The sequence below is a fragment of the Oncorhynchus mykiss genome, chromosome 4 (assembly GCF_013265735.2).
Source record: "Oncorhynchus mykiss isolate Arlee chromosome 4, USDA_OmykA_1.1, whole genome shotgun sequence".
Classification (NCBI taxonomy): domain Eukaryota; kingdom Metazoa; phylum Chordata; class Actinopteri; order Salmoniformes; family Salmonidae; genus Oncorhynchus; species Oncorhynchus mykiss.
In genome coordinates this window covers 17,150,982-17,167,611 of record NC_048568.1, presented here as the reverse complement: position 1 = coordinate 17,167,611, position 16,630 = coordinate 17,150,982, and the positions used below count along the sequence as shown (strand labels likewise).

General features: G+C 40.4%; 1 protein-coding gene across 5 annotated transcripts in view; it reads right to left on the bottom strand.

Moving 5' to 3' along the window:
- LOC110522208 (protein FAM184A) overlaps nucleotides 1-16,630 on the bottom strand; it is a 163,519-nt gene that overhangs the window by 27,421 nt on the left and 119,468 nt on the right. For all 5 annotated transcript variants that reach the window (XM_021600410.2, XM_021600412.2, XM_021600411.2 and 2 more), the window contains 2 exons: nucleotides 9,761-9,914; nucleotides 7,528-7,655 (listed from right to left, as the gene is read on the bottom strand). In XM_021600410.2, the coding sequence (XP_021456085.2) occupies nucleotides 7,528-7,655; nucleotides 9,761-9,914 (282 nt within the window). The remainder of the gene's footprint in view (nucleotides 1-7,527; nucleotides 7,656-9,760; nucleotides 9,915-16,630) is intronic.

The window sequence follows — 16,630 nt, the reverse complement described above, 5'->3', positions numbered from 1 at the left end:
CTATTACATGTATGTGTGTGTTCTTGTATGTGTTTATTTGAATGAGAGCGAGTGTATATGTGTACAAACACCTGCACGGCATCAGCCTCAGGCAAACCGGCATTAGTTATAAAAACACTGCCCCTTAGTGTCTTTCTTTAAAAAAAAAAATTTTTTAAATCTTTGACCATCATTCTATCTCTCACACAGCAACTCCACTCCCACTTGTCTCCAATTCCACATCCCAACCCTCAGCCCATCCCATCTATCTCTGCTGGCCACCCACTTTGGGTTTCTATGCAACACATATCTTTCAACTATGCTGTGATGTTTAATGTACAATTTCAATCTATCTAATCGAATAGAAACCACAGATTGCGAGTTGAAGATAAATACTTTTACTAAGAGTATTAGTATATTAGTAATTGACTGACCCGGTCTCTCCAGATCTCCTAACAGTACTATTTCTAGGGTAAATTTTAGATCAATGCTATGCATTTTCAGCCATTCCTGAACATGAGACCAGAAACAGGCTACCCGAGGGCAATACCAGATTAAATGGTCTATTGATTCTGTATCCTCACAAAAAAATCTGCAGAGCTTAGATGATTTTATGACCCAAATATTCAACATTTTGTTGGTGGCAAGAATTCTCTATAATAATTTTAGCTAAAAAGCACTAAGTCTTAAATCTTACGTTGTTTTATATATCAACTCATACACCCTGTACCATGGAATCGGTACATCAAACATTTCTTCCCAACTATTTTGCAATCTGTATGGCATAGTTGTCAACATCCTGGTCCTCAAATGAAACTGGTATACTTTCCTATTTATGTTATTTTTATTCCTCTGCCAGTTTTGATCCTTCATTTTGGGCAGACAGACTAGTTCCCTACCTCCTTCCGCTGCCACCTGCCTCCATTTTTGGGGCAATGCTGTAATCAATTGGTTGAACTCTTGGATTGAGCAGACCTTTCCGTACAATTCTGATAACTCCATGAAGGACATAACTCGACCATTCCAATTTACAATATAATTTAAGAACAAAATACCCTTTTCAAACATCTTTCCCATAAATACAGGTATTTTATCAACCAGCACATTTGAGTTTAGCCATAATATTTGTTGTCATATTTGTTCTATCTTTTCAGGGGGATGAAATTGAAATTGTAGCCAGCTCTGCAATGCTTGTTTGAAAAAGAGAGATACTTTGAAAAAGTATAATTTTCAATGAATCGAAAATGAGACATGGCAATCTACACAAAGGCAAAAAGGCCATTTTTAAACAGTGGATGAGCTTTTCTTAGTAATCTACTTGAGAACCATTCAGGGTTCAAATAAACCTTTTGAATGAGTGAAGCTTTTAGAGAGAGAGGTTTAGTGCTTTTATATTTAATCATCTCAACCCACCCAATTCATATTCATTATATAGAATATGAATAAAGCTAAATATTTTTTGCTCATATGATTTCAAAAACGAATCATCAGGAGTAGGCAGTGCCATAAGTAAGTGAGTAAACTGAGATATGACTAAGGAGTTAATCAGGGCAAATTTTCCATAAATAGAAAAGTATTTACCTCTCCAAGGTTGCAGGATCTTGTCTATTTTTACAAGTTTTCTATTGAAATTCATTTTGTAGAGCTTATTTATATATTTTGTGATATGAATACCAAGTATGTCTACTTCACCATCAGCCCATTTTATAGGTAAACTGCAGGGTAATGTAAAAGTTGTATTTTTTAAGGATCCATTATGTAATATTGTACACTTATCATAATTAGGTTTTAGTCCAGAGAGTACAGAAAAGTTATCTAGATCTTTAATTAATGAGACATTGCAGGGATCTAGCTTGCTGACTTAATATAAAACTTGAGTCATTGGCATACATGGACACCTTTATTTTTAAGCCTTGGATTTCTAATCCTCTAATGTTGTTATTGGATCTGATTTTAATAGCTAGCATTTCGATGGCCATAATGAATAGATATGGTGACAGCGGACACCCTTGTTTAACTCCTCTTGACAATTCAAAACTTTCTGAGAAGTAACCGTTATTTACTATTTTACACCTGGGGTTGCTATACATGATTTTGACCCATTTTATAAGAGAACTACCGAAATTGAAAAAATCCAGGCATTTATAAATAAAATCCAGTCTTACTTTATCAAATGCCTTTACAAAATCACTATAAATACCATTCCTGGCTTCTTATATGTTTCATGATGTTCTATTATTTCTAGTAGTTGTTGTATATTATCTCCAATGTATCATCCATGTAAAAAAACCTGTCTCATCAGGATGAACAATACCTGGTAAAACCCTTCTAATTCTGAGTGCTATGCATTTTGCTAGTATTTTTGCATCACAACATTGAAGTGTAAGGGGCCTCCAGTTTTTTAGATAGACTGGGTCTTTATATTTGCCATCTAGGTCTTGTTTTAATAATACAGAAATCTAACGTTCCTGCTGAGTACCTGACAGACTACCATTTCTATAGGAGTAGTTAAAACAAGCTAACAATGGAGCTTTTAGCATATCAAAAAATACTTGATATACCTCTACCAGTATGCCATCAAGCCCCGGGTTTTTCCAGACTAAAAGTATTTAATAGCCTCAAAAAGTTATTCCTCTGTAATTTGGCCTTCGCACCGATCTTTCTGTACATTTGTTAATTTAAAATGTTTTATATTATTTGGAAATAATTCCTTACCAATTCCTTCATTCAGTGGGAAAGGATGAGACGGAAAAGAGAACATCTGCCTAAAATAATTAGCCTCCTCTTAAAATATAATTCTGAGAATCATAGATGGCTGTAACGAGTTTCTGCAATTTTTTTTTTTTACAATTATTGATGAATATTGAATTGAATGACCCCTGAAGATACATTTAACTTCACTAGGGTAGGGGGCACTATTTTCACCTCTGGATGAAAAGCGTGCCCAAAGTAAACTGCCTGCTACTCAGACCCAGAAGCTAGGATATGCATATAATTGGTAGATTTGGATAGAAAACACTCTAAAGTTTTCAGAACTGTTAAAATAATGTCCGTGGGTATAACATAACTGATTTGGCAGGCGAAAAACTGAGAAAAATCTATCCAGGAAGTGGATTTTTTTATGTTTGTAGTTTTCCATTGAATGCCATTACAGTATCCATTGACTTAGGACTCAAATTGTACTTCCTATGGCTTCCACTAGATGTCAATAGTCTTTAGAAATTGTTCCAGGCTTGTATTCTGAAAAATGAGAGAGTAAGACCACTCTGAATGAGTGGACCCTACAGTGTCCCAGAGGTTTTTCATGCGCACGACCGAGAGCGCGCCTTTCTTGTTTACCTTTTATATTGACAACGTTATTGTCCGGTTGAAATATTATTGATTATTTAGGCTAAAAACAACCTGAGGACTGATTCTAAACATCGTTCGACATGTTTCTACGAACTTTACGGATACTATTTGGATTTTTCGTCTGCCTGTTGTGACTGCGTTTGAGCCTGTGGATTACTGAACAAAACAGGTTTTTGGATATAAAGAGGGACTTTATAGAACAAAACAAACAATTATTGAGTGAATGGGAGTCTTGTGAGTGCAACCATATGAAGATCATCAAATGTGATTAATTTTATCGCTATTTCTACTTGTGTAACTCCTCTACTTGGCTGGTAATTGTTTGTAATGATTTGTCTGCTGGGCGCTGTTCTCAGATAATCGCATGGTATGCTTTCGCCGTAAAGCCTTTTTGAAATCTGAGATCTGTGGTTGGATTAACAAGAAGTTCATCTTTAAACTGATGTATAACACTTGTATGTTTTATTAATTTTTATAATGAGTATTGTTTTTTTTTTCCTGTTTTTGAATTTGGCGCTCTGCAATTTCTCTAGATGTTGTCCAGGTGGGACGCTACAGTCCCACATACCCTAGTGAGGTTAAAGGTATCCCAAACAATAAGGGTATTTGCTGAACCTACAGTATATAAACTTGTAGACGAATACATAAAAAAGATAGACAAACAATAAACACATTAAATTATAAAACAGTTCTCGACAATAAAGAGAGAGGGAGAGAGAGAGAAGAGAGCGAGATCAGGTGTGTGTGTGTATGTATAAGTCCGTATGTGTAAGCAAGCATGTAATTGAGTACGTGCGTGCTCATATCCATTTCATAATGTTCAGATATTTTTACAGTTCCGATACCTTCTTTTTTTTCCCCGTAACCTGAAGTCCCTGTAGAATTTAGTAAAGCCACAGTGTTATGGAGCTGTCTTGGAATAGCTGGCCATCTACAAGAGTTTGTCCACAATGATAAAGGCACGCCTACCATCCTTCCTTTGTTGTCTTTGTACTGGATACAGGTGAATGTCGGCCCAATCCTCCTGACAGAGCTGGTGTAACTGAGTCAGGTTTGTAGGCATCCTTGCTTGCACATGCCTTTTCAGTTCTGCCCACAAATGTTCTATGGGATTGAGGGCATTGTGATGGCCACTCCAATACCTTGACTTTGTTGTCCTTAAGCCATTTTGCCACATCTTTGGAAGTATGCTTGGGTTCATTGTCCATTTGGAAGACCCATTTGCGACCAAGCTTTAACTTCATGACTGATGTCTTGAGATGTTGCTTCAATATATCCACATAATTTTCCCTCCACATGTTGCCATCTATTTTGTGAAGTGCACCAGTCCCTCCTGCAGCAAATCACCCCCACAACATGATGCTGCCACCCCCGTGATTCATGTTTGGGATGGTGTTCTTCGGCTTGCAAGCATCCTCCTTTTTCCTCCAAACATAACGATGGTCATTATGGCCAAACAGTTCTATTTTTGTTTCATCAGACCAGAGGACATTTCTCCAAAAAGTACGATCTTTGTCCCCATGTGCAGTTGCAAACCATAGTCTTTTTTTTTATGGCGGTTTTGGAGCAGGGGCTTCTACCTTGCTGAGCGACCTTTCAGGTTATGTTCATATAGGTCTCGTTTTACTGTGGATATAGACACTTTTGTACCTGTTTCCTCCAGCATCTTCACAAGGTCCTTTGCTGTTGTTCTGGTATTGATTTGCACTTTTCGCACCAAAGTACGCTAATCTCTAGGAGACAGAACGCGTCTCCTTCCTGAGCGGTATGACGGGTGCGTGGTCCCATGGTGTTTTTACTTGCATACTATTGTTTGTACAGATGAACATGGTACCTTCAGGCATTTTTAAATTGCTCCTAAGGATGAACCAGACCTGTGGAAGTCTACAATTTACTTCCTGAGGTCTTGGCTTATTTCTTTTGATTTTCCCATAATGTCAAGCAAAGAGGCAGTGAGTTTGAAGGTAGTCCTTGAAATACATCCACAGGTACACTTCCAATTGACACAAATTATGTCAATTAGCCTATCAGAAGCTTCTAAAGCCATGACATAATTTTCTGGAATTGTCCAAGCTGTTTAAAGGCACAGTCAACTTAGTGAATGTAAACTTCTGACCCACTGGAATTGTGATACAGTGAATTATAAGTGAAATAATCTGTTTGTAAACAATTGTTGGAAAAATTACTTGTGTCATGCACGAAGTAGATGTCCTAACCGACTTGCCAGAACTATAGTTTGTTAACCAGAAATTTGTGGAGAGGTTGAAAAACGAGTTTTAATGACTCCAACCTACGTGTATGTAAACTTCTGACTTCAACTGTAGCCTCGTTATTGTTATTTTACTGTGTTTCTTTTTATATATTTTTCAACTTTCGTTTATTTTGTAAATATTTTCTTAACTCTTCTTGAACTGCACTGTTGGTTAAGGGCTTGTAAAGCATTTCAAGGTAAAGTCTACACTTGTATTCGGCGCTTGTGACAAAAAGTTTGATTTGATTTTGATTTGACATTGAAATAGCGAAATAGCCTACAGTGAAAAAAAAGAGGCTTTGCTGCCAGTGCCATGTTCATCTCCATAGGAAAAACTAAAACAAAACAAAAACCCTGTCGTAAGCCTGCTTCTGTTGTGATACAGGTTTGTCCTGATATGTCTGACTACTGAGCTGAACACAGACAGTTTGAAGGAGAGGGGGCTTAGAGAAGGTTGTTGGTTGATTGAGACACCACCAGGAAGCCTGTTTATGCCATGAGAGATGTCAGACGTACTAGTACTGTGCTTGGATATGACAGCCCTATATGGGATGAGAAGAACAGGCCATGGTTCACTTCACACACACCTCTCAGGTGCAATAACCAGGCAGGGCATTTCATATGCATTTGGAATATGCATTCCTGTCTAATACAAGCGAGAAACACGCCTCAAAGACCTCAATATATTTCCTGTTTTGCTTTCCAGGTATCCTCGCATCGTAACATGAGGTGGATCTCACATTGAAATAGCTTACAGTAAAACATGTCTTGCTTTGCGGCTATGTTCATCTCCATAGGAAATACTAAAACAAAACAAAGCCCCTGCCATATTAGCCTGCTTCTGTTGTGATAGGGGCCTGTCTGCGGTAATAGGTTTAGTCGATTACTGTGTCACGGTGGGAAGCGAAGCCGTTTGCACTGGAGTAGGTACCCTGGCTCGTTGGCCTCGTTTAATTTGGCAAGTGGAACTGTATTTGCCTTGTAACCCGAAGACTGACTAGCGTAGAAGTAGGTCCCTTCAGAAACAGCTGTGTGCCTGGGCCTGAACATCTCGCCATGGCCATGACAGAGGACCCAGGGCGTTAAACTTCATTTCACCGTTGTCAGAAGATGGGGCGGCTGGGAGTGCAGGTATTATGTCAAGTACATCTACTGCTCTCTAGCTGACACATCAGCTGAGCCCAGCCTCTCCTGTGTGCATTACTATCTTTTAACCTGCTAATACTGTCAGCTGCGGCATAGCTATTGTTGACGTACAATACGTAATAGAGTTTAGCTCTTTGTTTCTGAGAACATGGCCTGTGTTAGCGATATAAAGCACCCAGTTTTGTTGCAGAAAGTGGAGGAATAGGGATCAAACGGATGATGTGTTCAGCACAATAATTTATGCAATCAGCCTCTTGCTGGGGAGTTTGTGTGTGTGCTTTGCGTGCGTGTGGGAGGGAAGGAAAGCTGTCGCTTGTTCTTTCTCTAGAGGCCAGCACCCCAGTTCCCAACACACTGATGACACTTGCTCAAACCATATCCAAAAAGCCACACAGATAGTCAGTTGTGTGAATGTATACAAGCAACAGAAGCCAGAGTGAGGAGAAAAGAGGGCTGTTGCCAAGGGAGATCTATATATTCTATGGCCATTAGTGCTAAAGCTTTTCAGCCTGCACAATTAAAAGGCACAGAAGGATTATTTAGATTCTAAAGTGTGTATATGCATATACTCTTTCATATACGCTTTGAATAGAATTATCTATCCACATACGTTGAGCTAATGTCTAGCCTCATTGTTAAGCCACTATATTTCCCCTGCTGTTTGGGAAAATACAATGCTGTTCATGGCCAATATACAATTTTACTGTAATACAAACTAATGCTGGCCCATCCGTATTGTTACCATTATTTCTGTTAGCTAAGTGATATGTGGAATGCCAGTATGTGCCGGTGAGTCTGACCTGCATCCGGCTGTTCTCCAGTGCATTCTCCAGCTCTAGTTTGGCTGTAGCTGTCTCCTGCTGGTGGGTCTGCCGTAGCTGTTCTATGGCCGAGGCGTGGAGGTGGTTGAGCTCCGAGCGCAGAGAGGCTAGGAACCAGATAGAGAGAGACAGACCGGATCCTTAGGGAGTTCCCCTCTATACACCACACAATAGGACAGGCCACCCTGGCTAATTAAAAACCCATTCATCATACAGTACATCCCCTACCTCTAACAAGCTATGGAATGTTCCAGCGTTGACCTTGATTCCTACAGGGAGGAGTGTGGGGCTGTTGTTCAGGTGCACTGCGCGGTTTAGCTTTCAATGGTTTTTCTGAGGGCTGCAAGTGTAGCATTTACCTAGCATGGTCCCCTATTACTACATACAGTGCCTTGCGAAAGTATTCGGCCCCCTTGAACTTTGCGTCCTTTTGCCACATTTCAGGCTTCAAACATAAAGGTATAAAACTATATTTTTTTGTGAAGAATCAACAACAAGTGGGACACAATCATGAAGTGGAAAGACATTTATTGGATATTTCAAACTTTTTTAACAAATCAAAAACTGAAAAATTGGGCGTGCAAAATTATTCAGCCCCTTTACTTTCAGTGCAGCAAACTCTCTCCAGAAGTTCAGTGAGGATCTCTGAATGATCCAATGTTGACCTAAATGACTAATGATGATAAATACAATCCACCTGTGTGTAATCAAGTCTCCGTATAAATGCACCTGCACTGTGATAGTCTCAGAGGTCCGTTAAAAGCGCAGAGAGCATCATGAAGAACAAAGAACACACCAGGCAGGTCCGAGATACTGTTGTGAAGAAGTTTAAAGCCGGATTTGGATACAAAAATATTTCCCAAGCTTTAAACATCCCAAGGAGCACTGTGCAAGAGATAATATTGAAATGGAATATCAGACCACTGCAAATCTACCAAGACCTGGCCGTCCCTCTAAACTTTCAGCTCATACAAGGAGAAGACTGATCAGAGATGCAGCCAAGAGGCCCATGATCACTCTGGATGAACTGCAGAGATCTACAGCTGAGGTGGGAGACTCTGTCCATAGGACAACAATCAGTCGTATATTGCACAAATCTGGCCTTTATGGAAGAGTGGCAAGAAGAAAGCCATTTCTTAAAGATATCCATAAAAAGTGTTGTTTAAAGTTTGCCACAAGCCACCTGGGAGACACACCAAACATGTGGAAGAAGGTGCTCTGGTCAGATGAAACCAAAATTGAACTTTTTGGCAACAATGCAAAATGTTATGTTTGGCGTAAAAGCAACACAGCTGAACACACCATCCCCACTGTCAAACATGGTGGTGGCAGCATCATGGTTTGGGCCTGCTTTTCTTCAGCAGGGACAGGGAAGATGGTTAAAATTGATGGGAAGATGGATGGAGCCATATACAGGACCATCCTGGAAGAAAACCTGATGGAGTCTGCAAAACACCTGAGACTGGGACGGAGATTTGTCTTCCAACAAGACAATGATCCAAAACATAAAGCAAAATCTACAATGGAATGGTTCAAAAATAAACATATCCAGGTGTTAGAATGGCCAAGTCAAAGTCCAGACCTGAATCCAATCGAGAATCTGTGGAAAGAACTGAAAACTGCTATTCACAAATGCTCTCCATCCAACCTCACTGAGCTCGAGCTGTTTTGCAAGGAGGAATGGGAAAAAATGTCAGTCTCTCGAAGTGCAAAACTGATAGAGACATACCCCAAGCGACTTACAGCTGTAATCGCAGCAAAAGGTGGCGCTACAAAGTATTAACTTAAGGGGGCTGAATAATTTTGCACGCCCAATTTTTCAGTTTTTGATTTGTTAAAAAAGTTTGAAATATCCAATAAATGTCGTTCCACTTCATGATTGTGTCCCACTTGTTGTTGATTCTTCACAAAAAAATACAGTTTTATATCTTTATGTTTGAAGCCTGAAATGTGGCAAAAGGACGCAAAGTTCAAGGGGGCCGAATACTTTCGCAAGGCACTGTACAGTATGATCCTTCCCTCTGAAGGTCCTTACTCAGGGTTCTAGCCTCGTCTTACTCAGCATGGCCCTCGTTATTAGGGCACTAACCCGGTGTGTCTCCCTCCCTGCCAGGGCCCTTAACCCAGTGTGAGACCCTGTGACCATTCCCCATCAGGCCCTAACCCAGCCTGGCTCTTACCCAGCACGGCTCATTCCCAGCACGGCTCTTACCCAGCATGGCTTTGCCCTCGTCCTCCAGCTCGAAGCGTAGTGTCTGTAGCTCCTGCTCCGACTGCTGTTTGAGAGTCTCGATGCTGTGTCTGTGGGCCTCTCTCACAGACTGGAGCTCCATGTGGTGCTGCTGCCGCAGACGCTGCTCCAGCTCCTACACACAGAGGTCAAAGGTCGTGAGTGACACACAGGTTGTAGGACAAACAAATGACAGCAATTATTTTCTAGAACCTTTTGGCACGTATAACCGGTTTTCACCTGGTTGATGATGCTGGTTAACCAGAAAAAATGACCATGATGTTCATCCCTAGAAGGAATGGTCTGAAACGTATACGAAGAGTTCAGATGGTCCAGACAAAGAGGCACTGATCAGTTTGGGAGAATCTGGCAACAGCATCAGTTTAACTCAACCGGTATGTTGCTGTGGGACTAAGTGTAGTTCAGTAACATAAGGACTGGGAGTTACTCAGGCAGTGGCATGGCACCAGGAGGGCTAAAGGGGACACTTTCACATGGAGCCAAAATACATATATTTGACAATACTGCTGATCACGTTATTATTTTACAATCAATGAGCACTTAAGCATATCATCAGTAGCTTGATGCGGCTATTGGAAGGCTGTCCTATGTTTCCCAGCAACAGCGAGCAGAGGCAAACAGCACACATTACACCACTCCAAACTCAAATGAGAAGATAGAGACGTTAACGTGGCGAGGATACAGTCAAAACCTCACGAAAACACCTCTCATATAACACCAAAACCTCACGAAAACACCTCTCATATAACACCAAAACCTCACGAAAACACCTCTCATATAACACCAAAACCTCACGAAAACACCTCTCATATAATACTAAAACCTCACGAGAACACCTCTCATATAACACTAAAACCTCACGAAAACACCTCTCATATAACACCAAAACCTCACGAAAACACCTCTCGTATAACACCAAAACCTCACGAAAACACCTCTCGTATAACACCAAAACCTCACGAAAACACCTCTCATATAACACCAAAACCTCACGAGAACACCTCTCATATAACACCAAAACCTCACGAGAACACCTCTCATATAACACCAAAACCTCACGAGAACACCTCTCATATAACACCAAAACCTCACGAGAACACCTCTCATATAACACCAAAACCTCACGAGAACACCTCTCATATAACACCAAAACCTCACGAAAACACCTCTCATATAAACACCAAAACCTCACGAGAACACCTCTCATATAACACCAAAACCTCACGAGAACACCTCTCATATAACACTAAAACCTCACGAGAACACCTCTCATATAACACCAAAACCTCACGAGAACACCTCTCATATAACACCAAATCAATGAGCACTTAAGCATATCATCAGTAGCTTGATGCGGCTATTGGAAGGCTGTCCTATGTTTCCCAGCAACAGCGAGCAGAGGCAAACAGCACACATTACACCACTCCAAACTCAAATGAGAAGATAGAGACGTTAACGTGGCGAGGATACAGTCAAAACCTCACGAAAACACCTCTCATATAACACCAAAACCTCACGAAAACACCTCTCATATAACACCAAAACCTCACGAAAACACCTCTCATATAACACCAAAACCTCACGAAAACACCTCTCATATAATACTAAAACCTCACGAGAACACCTCTCATATAACACTAAAACCTCACGAAAACACCTCTCATATAACACCAAAACCTCACGAAAACACCTCTCGTATAACACCAAAACCTCACGAAAACACCTCTCGTATAACACCAAAACCTCACGAAAACACCTCTCATATAACACCAAAACCTCACGAGAACACCTCTCATATAACACCAAAACCTCACGAGAACACCTCTCATATAACACCAAAACCTCACGAGAACACCTCTCATATAACACCAAAACCTCACGAGAACACCTCTCATATAACACCAAAACCTCACGAGAACACCTCTCATATAACACCAAAACCTCACGAAAACACCTCTCATATAAACACCAAAACCTCACGAGAACACCTCTCATATAACACCAAAACCTCACGAGAACACCTCTCATATAACACTAAAACCTCACGAGAACACCTCTCATATAACACCAAAACCTCACGAGAACACCTCTCATATAACACCAAAACCTCACGAGAACACCTCTCATATAACACCAAAACCTCACGAGAACACCTCTCATATAACACCAAAACCTCACGAAAACACCTCTCATATAACACTAAAATCTCTTGAGAGTAGAGAAAGAGAGAGTGAAAGAGAGAAAGGAGAGAGTAGTGAGAGCAAGAGAGAGCGACAGAGACTGAGACAGAAAGAGAGAGACAGAGAAAAAGAGAGCGACAGAGACAGAGGGAGAGAGTGATAGCGGCTAAATCTAACTACAAACACAGACTTGTCCAACTGGCAAGGAAATAGCTGAATGGGAATGTGATGGAAATTTTAAACATATGCTTTTCTTGTAACTAATTTCAGTGTTCTATTCATGTGCTGTTCTAATAACTAATTTCTGAGTTCATGCAAGTGACTGATTGAACGAATCCTCACTTATCCGTATCTGCAATTTGGCAGTATGCCCAGACCTTCTTTTGAGAACAAATGATTTCTCTGTTTCAAGGTCTCAGCTTAGAGAGGAGAAGCCTCGTGAGGTGTTGGTCTGTCACATGTTATGAACCAGTATTGGTCGGTCACATGAATGAAACAAAACGGTAATGATGAATGAATTATGCTAAATCATGCAAATATAACTTGTCTATGTATAGCTGTATATAAAACAACTGCCGGGACTGCCCCAGCAGACATTCTGACAGACGTTCACTGCTGTGCATAGAGTTTGTTGGAACCTCTCCAGCGCGCTGACAATAAACAATGATTCATTTAGGATTGACTTCGAGTGTCCCTGTGTAAGAATTTCCATGACAGGAACATCCAACAGGCACGACACCAGATTGATAGGGATCAAACAAGACTAGACATTAAGATGGAAATAGAAAGAGAACAGTGCATTTCAATCAACATATGACTTGTATAAGACCAAATCAAATAAGCCTTAAAGAGTAGGCTTGGGCGATATGCCATTTGTACCATATACCGACAGTATGATTTTCAATACCGTATAAAAAAATAAGAAAAACGGTATAATAACAATAATTGTTGTTGTTTTTTCGAGGTTTGGGGGGGGAGCTGCAACCCTCGCGGGAGCTGCAGGGTTGCATGCTACGCCACAGCTTATAACTAACTATAAATTAAGTAGAACTGCAAGAAACGTAAGATGTGTCAAATGACTTATTTCCAGCTCAGGGCTCCAGTTATGCATCTGGTTTGCTAACTTGCTAGCTAAGTGGCTGGCGGCAGGGTAGCCTAGTGGTTAGAGCGTTGGACGAGTAACCGGAAGGTTGCAAGTTCAAACCCCCAAGCTGTCGTTCTGCCCCTGAACCCACTGTTCCTAGGCTGTCATTGAAAATAAGAATTTGTTCTTAACTGACTTAACTGTGCCTAGTTAAATAAAAAATGTCAAGTTACTGCAGAGACATTCAATCCCCTCCTGGATGAAGATCCCGGTTTGCTTTTTGAAACGTGGAAATAGTTGTTGTTGTTGTGTGCACTTCCAGTAATAAGGTATACCCCCGAATGGTACCGAGGTACGATGCTATGAAAATCTGGATACCACCCAAACCTATTAAAGAGTAAACAGTAATAAATCAGTGGTGACATGATATTGCAATGATTCTGGTTGTTGAATGCCATACAACAGTTAGTGGTTGAGCCCCAGCAGTGTGAAGCGTGTGTGCGTGTGTGTGTGTGTGTGTGTGTGTGTGTGTGTGTGTGTACAGTGCCTTGCAAAAGTATTCGGACCCCTTGGATTTCTTCACATTTTATTGTGTTACAAAGTGGGATTAACATTTATTTAATTGTATTTTTTTTGTTGTCAACAATCTACACAAAATACTTTGACGTCAAAGTGGAAGAAAAATGTGAACACTTTTTAAGATGAAACAAATAAGGTAATAACTCAAATACAGTTGTTGCATAAGGATTCAGCTCCCTGAGTCAATACATGTTAGAAACACCTTTTGGCCTTGTTTGCAGCTGTGAGTCTTCTTGGGTAAATCTATAAGAGCTTTGCACGCCTTGATTGTGCAATATTTGGCCATTATTCTTCTCTAAATTATTCAAGCTCTGTCAAGATGTTGGGGATCATGTCAATTTTCAAGTCTTGCCATAGATTTTTAAGCAGATTTAAGTGAACACTGTATCTTGGCCACTCAGGACCATTCACTGTCCTCTTGGTAAGCAACTCCAGTGTAGATTTGGCAATAGTGTTATAGGTTATTGTCCTGCTGAAAGGTGAATTCCTCTCCCAGTCTGAAGCAGGTTTCCCTCTAGGATTTTGCCTGTGCTTAGCTCCATCCCGTTTCTTTTTATCCTGAGAAACTCCCCAGTATTTGCCGTCAAGCATACCCATACAGTACCATAATGCAGCCACCACAATGCTTGAAAATAAGGAGGTGATCAGTGATGTGTTGGATTTGCCCCGAACATAAGGCTTTGATTTAGGCCAAAAAGTGTATTCCTTTGCTGTGTTTATTTTTTGCTACAGTATTACTTCAGTGTCTTGGAATATTCTGTGTAATTTGTATTCTTCATTTCACTCTGTTATTTAGGTCATTATTGTGGACTCACTACAATGTTTTTGATCCATCCTCAGTTTTCTCCCATCACAGCCATTTAATAACTCAGTAGCTGTTTTAAAATCACCAATGGCCTCATGGTGACATCCTTCAGCAGCTTCATCCTTGTCCTATGTTCAGAAGGTCGACTGAATCTTTGATGTGTCTGGGTGGTTTAATACATAATCCACAGGATAATTGTTAAAGAGATATTCAATGTCTGATTTGTTATTTTGACCCATCATTGTCCTTCTTTATGAGGCTTTTGAAAAAGCTCCCTGGTCTTTGTAGTTGAATCTGTCCTTGAAATTCAATACTCGACAGAGGGGCCTTAAAGATGTTGTATGTATGGAGGTCAGAGGAAGGGTTAGTCGTTCAAAAATCATGTCAACCCCTTTTATTTCACACAGAGTGAGTCCATGTAATTTATTATGGGATTTGTTAAGCCACATTTTGGTCCTGAACTATGTTAGGCTTGCCTAAACAAAGGGACTGAATACTTGTACAATGACTATTTTAGTTATACATTTTCTATTCACCCCAAAAATGTTATGTTCTTGCAATTTGACATTACAGAGTATTCTGTGTAGATTGATGACAAAAAAATGACAACTAAATTAATTTTAACCTCACTTTGTAACACAATAAAATGTGACAAATGTTTTGTTGTTTTGAATCTGTACTCCAGCACTTTGGATTTGAAACGATACAATGACTATGGAATTAAAATGCTGACTGTCAGCTTTAATTTGAGGGTATTCTCATCCATGAATCGGATGAATCGTTTAGAAATTACAGCACAATTTGAACGTAGTCCCTCCATTTTAGGGGACCAAAAGTATGGGGACAAATTCACTTGTGTATTAACGTAGTCAAAAGTTTAGTATTTGGTCCCAGATTCCTAGCACACAATGATTACGTGAAGCTTGTGACTCTAAAAACTTGTTGGATACATTTGCTGTTTGTTTTGGTTGTGTTTCAGATTATTTTGTGCCCAACAGATGTCATTTTGGAGTCACTTTTATTGAACATAAGAATAGAACATGTTTCTAAACAATTTTACATTAATGTTCAGACCCTTTACTCAGTACTTTGTTGAAGCACCTTTGGTAGCAATTACAGTGTCGAGTCTGCTTGGGAATGACGCGACAAGCTTTGCACACCTGTATTTGGGGAGTTCTGGCTCTGGTTGGGCCACTCAAGGACATTCAGAGACTTGTCCCGTGCCTTTTACTGAGGGGTGACTTCCGTTTGGCCACTCCACCATAAAGGCCTGATTGGTGGAGTGCTGCAGAAATGGTTGTCCTTCAGGAAGTTTCTCCCATCTCCACAGAGGAACTCTGGAGCTCTGTCGGGTTCTTGGTCACCTCCCTGACCAAGGTTTTTGTCCCCCAGTTTGCTCAGTTTGGCCAGGCGGCCAGCTCTAGGAAGAGTGTTGGTGATTCCAAACTTCTTCCATTTAAGAATTTGAGGCCACTGTGTTCTTGGGGACCTTCAATGCTGCAGACATTTGTTGGTACCCTTCCCCAGATCTGTGCCTCGACACAATCCTGTCTCGGAGCTCTACGGGCAATACCTTTGACCTCATGGCTTGGTTTTTGCTCTGACATGCACTGTCAACTGTGGGACCTTATATAGACAGGTGTGTGTCTTTCCAAATCATGTCCAATCAATTTAATTTACCACAGGTGGCCTCCAATCAAGTTGTAGAAACATCTCAAGGATGATCAGTGGAAACAGGATGCACCTGAGCTCAATTTCGAGTCTCATAATACTTACGTAAATAAGAATCTGAATACTTATGTAAATAAGGTATTTCTGCTTTTTTAATTGTATTTCTAAAAACCTGTTATCACTTTGCCATTATTGGGTATTGTGTGTAGATTGATTAAATAAATTAAAATCTCAGTAATTTTAGAATAAGGCTGTAACGTAACAAAATGTGAAAAAAGTCAAGGGGTCTGAATACTTTGCAAAGGCACTGTAGATGTGAATTGTTAGCCGGTGGTCTGTGCATTGTGTTTGTGCATTAGCCAACTCCTCTGTGTGTTTGTTAATGTATAGCTTGGTAATGATAGAGGAGCTGGCTACAGTACACGGCATGAGACTAGGCTAGTTAATTATCTGTATCTTTTCTCTCAGGTCTAAAACCCTGCGTCTGTTAAGTGTGCGCGCACACCCCGGGA